The sequence below is a fragment of the Pseudonaja textilis genome, chromosome 2 (genome assembly GCF_049901715.1).
Source record: "Pseudonaja textilis isolate UNSWEBS1 chromosome 2, rPseTex1.2, whole genome shotgun sequence".
Taxonomy (NCBI): domain Eukaryota; kingdom Metazoa; phylum Chordata; class Lepidosauria; order Squamata; family Elapidae; genus Pseudonaja; species Pseudonaja textilis.
This window is the reverse complement of record NC_141991.1, coordinates 121,874,089-121,880,449: the sequence shown is the minus strand read 5'-3', so window position 1 is coordinate 121,880,449 and position 6,361 is coordinate 121,874,089. Positions and strand designations below refer to the sequence as shown.

Below are 6,361 nucleotides of genomic sequence, written 5' to 3'. Positions count from 1 at the left end.
TTGGAACATTTTTACTTATTTATTAAATCTCTATCCTGCCCATCTCCCCTACAAGATAACTCTGCAATTCTTGTTTTATTTTCCCTGATGTTAGAAAGATGAAGTACATCTCATTATTATATGATGGCACGTTCCCTTTTTATTGGCAACTTGTAAAGAGACTGGCAGTATCTCACAGAAAACAGGCCTAGTGAAAATGCAGTCCAATAAGAAGTCCCACTCCCCAATTTGTCCAAAATATCCTGGAACTAAAACAAACATTTAATAAAGGATCATAAAACAGTTGTGTTTGTAATCTTCACCTACTAACAAATTTAAAGTACATAGAAAGATAACATGTATAATTTGGTCCATGTTATTTTGAGAGCCATTGCTTTAATAAAAATGGTTTAATCCCTAGCTGTTTGATGGTAATAAGATTTCTGTGCTGTCTAAAATGCAATCATGCAAATTTTGGCTTCTTTGCCTGCATGAGGAATTCGTAGGCAGCTTGTACTTCAATAAAACGTCTTTCAGCTTCTGCTACTTGATGTCGATTATGATCAGGATGCCAAATTTTGACCAGCTCCCGGTAGCTTTTGGTGATTTCTTCTGGAGTGGCATCATTAGGGATACCTAAGATCTAGAAGAAGAGGAGAGATGAGTATCAGTTGTGAGTTCACTAATATTCTAATTATCAAATTGTTAATTAGTTGGATGAGTGACTTTGGATCAGTCACTGTCTCAGCCCAACCCACCTGACAAGGTTGTTGTGGGAAAAGGAGAAAAAGGATGAAGGAGCATGTTGTCCTAAGTTGCTTATAAAGTAATAAAGTCAGGATAATATCTAAGAAAGAAATAAACTAGTCGTTTGTCAGTGATGGAGTGGAGGTGGAGAAAACAAAGAATAATTGTCTTGCACTTGCTGTTACAACTTACTGGAAAATCTATAAAATCCAATGAAGGATGATTTTTGTAGTTTGAACTAATAGTAGAGCACATAATTTTGCAGAGCTTTGGAAAGCTAAGCGTAAAGGTACTTTCTTACAATTCCGCAAAATACAGTTGTCTTTTCTTTCTATACCCAAAGACATCAAGCCTGAAGAGCCTTGTTATTATCTCTGGTCATACATTTTGGGTTAAACTGTCAGCCAGCAAGATGATAATAATATACAATTTCCAGCCTTTAAAGATGGCATTTTCTGCTGTAAAATTTCAAATAATCTCAGTAAACTCCACTAAAATCAATATTGTTTTCTTGTGTTAAGTCTAAGACTGCAGAATTGTAACCAAGGGCTATACTAAGAATTCTGGGAACTTTAATTTTAAGACATTAGGGAAATATGCTGTAAAGGGAAGAAATAGTCAATAATGGAGCAAATATGTGTGATAGATAACTTATCACATTGTTAATTTCTTTGCCCTTTGAACTGTTTTCCTTATAACCAAAGAATTCTGGTTTGAGATAATCTTAATTCTTTTCACAAGTAGCATTTAAAATTAGTAAATGAATGTAAGTGTAAAATTATTGGTTAGGGTCTTCTGATGTGTCTATTTAGTTGCTTGTCTACTTTTAAATACTGTTAAAATAGAAGGTTTTATTATCAAATTGAACAAGATTTTTTCACATACTGTTTCTTTTTATATAATTAGATTTAACATGACTTACATTTTGTTGTTATTTTATCTTGTACACTGTAGAGTACTGTTATATGAGCTTCCTTTAATGCCATTTTACTATTAATACAAAATGCAGTTGTTTAATACATGGAAGGCAAATTGTTTGATATGCAAGGCTTGAAGGGAATATTTTAGTCTGCCTGAGCACAAAAGCCAGTTTGATGTACTGGTTAAGGCATCAGCTAGAAACTGGGAGGCTGTGAGTTTTAGTCTTGCCTTAGATACAAAGCTAGTTCAGTGATCTTGAGCCAGTCCTTTTCGCTCAGCCCTAGGAAGAAAGCAATGGCAAACCACTTCTGAAAGATCTTGTCTAGAAAACTGCAGGGACCAGCCACGTAGTCGCCAGGAATCAAACTTGACTTGAAGGCACACACACAGATAGACAAAAATATGACAATCTGAATCAAGGACAACTGTGGGAAGGGCAAAACACTCAAGAGGGTGGTCACAAATGTGCAAGCTTTTAAACACTGTGATGCATATACAAAGGGGACAGGACTTCTATTGTGTGGTAATGACCATTAGCTTGACTTTTTAAAAATCCTTCCTGCAGATGATCCTGTGCTAGTCCAGAACATAAGGAAAGGTTTAGTGTCATGACATGCAGAGTCTCATTTCCTATATTTGATTATATAACATCGGATCACTACAATGCACTCTGCATGGGACTGTCCTTGAAATGCATTTAGAAGCTACAGCTGGTGCAAAATGCAGCTGCACAGGTAGTAAATGATGTTGGGAATGTCAACTGGCGGGGACCAGAGCACGTACTTTCTCTGTTGTAGCCCCTGTCCTCTGGAACATTCTTCCCTCAGAGTTGAGGACAACCCTGATCCTGTTGGATAAGTTATAGGAAACTTGAAACTTAACTGTTTCCAAAAGCTGATAAATTATAAAAGTCCACTGTACCTGATACGCCATCTGACGTTTTTCATTCTGGAAAGACTGCACAAATTTAAAAATGTCCTCCCATTCCTGGAAATAGCCACCACTTAAACCCAACATCTTCCCGGCACGGTAGGGGAGAAGCAGCACTGATTCCAATATTCCACTCAATGATGGAAACACGCTGACATAATCCAGGGCTGCTCCAATCATGCTGGCTATGTAGTTGGCAGTGGCTGCTGTGTTGCTGAAGGCAGAGTAGGCCAGCGGCGTTGTGAATGCCAGATAGGCCAGGCCTAGTCGGTAAAGTCGGAGGCTAAGCTTCTTCTTGGTGCGATTGCTGGTTTTATAGCATCGGTAGTTCTGGGCTGTCACACTAGTGGTGAGAGTAATGGGCAAGATCCCCAGAGAGTGGCCGTAGAAGATTGGGGCAGTTATGAAGGCAGCCATTAAGGTTGCTTGAAGATTGGAGGCTTGATTGCCCACTTCAGACACCAAATGAACTCCAAGACCCACAGCCAGAGGGAGGGCCAGAAGGTAAAAACCTGGCAGAGTAGAGAGACCAATCAAAGCCACTACCCCAAAATAGATGCCTACTAAAGCTTGGCCAAGAAAACGCAGAGGGTTCAAAGGTGGGGGTTGACTGTTGGGCAAGTCTGGGGCACCATTTGCCTCCGCGACCCAACCAGGGAGCAGCCACAGCTCCCAAAGCCACCCAATGCCAAATCCGCCCAGAGTCAGCATCCAGAGTAAGGCATGGTTATCTCGGCCCAGGTAGAGATGGTGAAGCCCAGCAGGGCCCCCCACAGCCCAGAGAGCAATAGCCACCACAAGATGTTTGGCCATCTCATTTGGCCATAGCACCACCAGACATATCACTGCAGGCAATGTTGTTTTCTATACTCCATCCTCCCTGGATGCCAAATAATAGTTCTGTGGGGAGAGAGAAAAAAACAGTAAAATATAGCAGTTATCTGCAGCGCAAGGTTAGTCAAGTGTCTGGACTGTAAGTCATGATTTCTTCCTGTTGTTGAGCCACGCCCTCCCTGGTAGTGACTGCCTGCCTTTTTTCTCCAGGTCTAGGCGTCTGCATTATGATACTGCGCACCTAGCGCCAGCTTGATTTTCCTGGCAACTAACACAGGGAACCATTGGTACTTTCTTACAATTTATCATCTAAAAGATCAATCATTTTCTAATCAGAACATTGCTTCCATATAGCCTCCACAAACTTTCATTTATTGAATCCCACCAAATATTTTAGTGGCAGAGTATCTGCCTCTCAAGGAAAAGTTCTTTCTCAAGCAAAAGCATGTTTAAAGGAGGACTAGGAAAGACTCCTGCTAAGCACCCTGAAGATCTTTCCAGTAAAACTAGATGGTTTCGGGATGAGAGGGTGCAAATGTTTGATTTGATCAAAAGCAGATCTCTGTGAACCACTTTCCAGATTCATACTCACCTACCTTTCAGCTCATTGTCGGAAGGAACATCAGGAAAATGCAGGCAATTCTAATGCCTCAGGAAGCCTTTGACGTCACATGACTAACAGACTTTGTCTCCCTTCTGGGGCAGGAGGTACAGCAGAGCACTGCACACATAGGACGAATGTCAGGAAAGGAGGAGGAACGGTCAAAGGGCAGCAGAGCACACTCTGTGTTACAGATAACATCAGAGAGAGAGAGATGGCTCTGCAGAGAATCTTTATCAGATCAGGGTGGAGATTTAAGCACCGGAGCCTGGTCAAAATTATCACCTACCTACGCTTTTCAGAGTTCATTTATATCACTCAAATTAAGAAGGAGATAGGTTATATGTGTGATTTTTTTAATTTATCCAATGTGATGTAGCAGTTAAAGGTATTAATCTGAGACCCGGGGAGATCCAGATTCAAGCTGATCCTCAGCCATAGGTGGCGACTGAGTGGTTTTGGGTGTGTCACTCCTCTCTCACAAGTATTGCTCTAACAGGGATAAAAGGAAGGAAGCGCCCAACATAAGCTGTCTTTTCTTGAAGGAAAAGTGTGATATAGATCTAACAAAATAAAAATAAAAATAGTAATTCAAGTATATATACTTCCAACATGAAACATTATACCAATAAAAATGAGCGATCTTGTGATTTGAGTCTGAGGTTACCATAGAGCAGGCGTGTCCAAACTTTTGGCTTGCCTGGATTGCTCTGAATAAGGAGGAATTGTCTTGGGCTGCATATAATATATACTATAGTTAATGAATATAGATAAAAATCCTTTATTTTTATTTATTGTGGGGCTAGCTGTCCAGGGTTGGACACACCTGCTGTGGAAGCTAAAGTGGAGCTTGGAGATCACATGGGGCCCCTGGTCATAAGTCCCCACCACCTGGTTTGTTTATTTGTTTATATCCTGCCTTGATTATTTTTTTACAAAAAAACTCAAGGTAGCAAACATATCTAATGTTCCTTCTTTCTCCTATTTTCCTCACAACAACAACCCTGTGAAATGGGTTGGGCAGAGAGACAGTGACTGGCCCGAGGTCAGCCAGACAGCTTTCATGGCTAAAGCAGGACCTGAAGTCACAATCTCCCACTTTCTAGCCTGGTGTCTTAACTACTAGACCAAACAGGCTCTTTATCTGATGAAAAGTTTGTATGACTTGACTTAATCTAATAAAGGGAACACCCCTGATATGATTTTGGAGATTTCTCTTTGACCAAGGTGAGCGCCTCTGTTTGCTGAAACATTGCTTGTTATTTCAAGTGAATGGGAAGTCCCCCAGAGTCCCCCATGTGACCACTCGCCTCATGACGATTAATTTGGTCAACCAACAATATCTGCCTAAACTCATCATTACCGAGTTGCCTTGTTTGACCACAAACCTCCAGCAATTGACAATAAAAAGAATTTAGGCTAGATCCTTAACCCCCGCTAATAACAGGAATAAATCTATAGCTGAAAGATTTACAACAGATGGTGAAATCTAGTGTATTGACACAAACATTAATTAAGAACAATTGTATTGTTAAAAAAAGCAAAGAAACTAAGGATGGAAATTAACATGAGGAGTAAAGGACGAGTATTTAAATAACCTTTCAACTTCTTTTCAACTTAATCCCTACCACAGAAGAACTAGGGGCAATTAATACTACACCAGGACTCATGATTAGCTACTTAATTCCTGTCCATATATAACTTCTTGGCACAAAGGTTGCCCAAATCAAAGTTTGAGATAACTTGAACCCTGAAATAAGATTCACTTATATGATAACTCCCCACAACTCATAAATAAAACTAAGGTTTTCATTGAGCTAAAAGTAAATATGCTGTTTACTATTAATAATTAAATGTTCATCTGCATAGCAAATAGAATATTGACAGAACCTTGCAAGTCTGAAAAACAAGAATTTCCCCTAGAAAGAAGAAAAGTTTAAAGAAAAAAATGTGGAAAAGATGAGTTTGCTTAGTTTTATACAAACTCTGAAATCTGGCTTTCATTTTTTTCAGGTAATCAATCATTCTTGTTTTTTGTTCCACATTTACAGCATCTAAGATCAGTGTGTAGTTTTTATAGCAGCAACTGAAGAAAATCCTGTCAACTTGTCCAGAGAGAGCAGGAACAAGTTCTAATAGCAGTTCGGTTTTGTTTATGCATGCCACAAGGCTCACATAGAAGGCTGGAGCCCTGGACAGAAAACATGCCAAACTTTGATTGAACAAGTCACCTGTTCTAAAGAAATTATTGAGAGACTACATTTACCAAAGGAATGGTAGTGTACAAGCAGGAGAATTAAAGCACCCAATCTCTAGGCAGAACAACTGCAGGAACCGGCATGTATTTGG

General features: G+C 39.8%; 1 protein-coding gene across 2 annotated transcripts; it reads right to left on the bottom strand.

Annotated features, from left to right (window-relative positions):
• DNAJC22 (DnaJ heat shock protein family (Hsp40) member C22) lies at positions 1-4,161 on the bottom strand. Of its 2 annotated transcripts, none has more exons than XM_026711111.2 (3): positions 4,008-4,161; positions 2,569-3,477; positions 1-622 (listed from the first exon to the last, which is right to left on the bottom strand). In XM_026711111.2, exons 2-3 carry the CDS (start codon positions 3,388-3,390, stop codon positions 443-445), a joined length of 1,002 nt encoding a protein of 333 aa, XP_026566896.2. In that variant the 5' UTR covers positions 3,391-3,477; positions 4,008-4,161; the 3' UTR covers positions 1-442. The 2 variants fall into 2 exon arrangements, with proteins under 2 accessions (XP_026566896.2, XP_026566897.2); XM_026711112.2 differs by having other exon boundaries at positions 4,004-4,146.
• Positions 4,162-6,361: the final 2,200 nt, after the last annotated feature.

What these genes read in the sequence shown, in the direction of transcription:
- DNAJC22 (XM_026711111.2), bottom strand. Translation starts at nt 3,390, where the DNA reads ATGGCCAAACATCTTGTGGTGGCTATTGCTCTCTGGGCTGTGGGGGGC. An exon ending in AACGTCAGATGGCGTATCAG is followed by an intron (nt 623 to 2,568) that starts GTACAGTGGACT and finishes CTCTTCTTCTAG; the next exon opens with ATCTTAGGTATCCCTAATGA.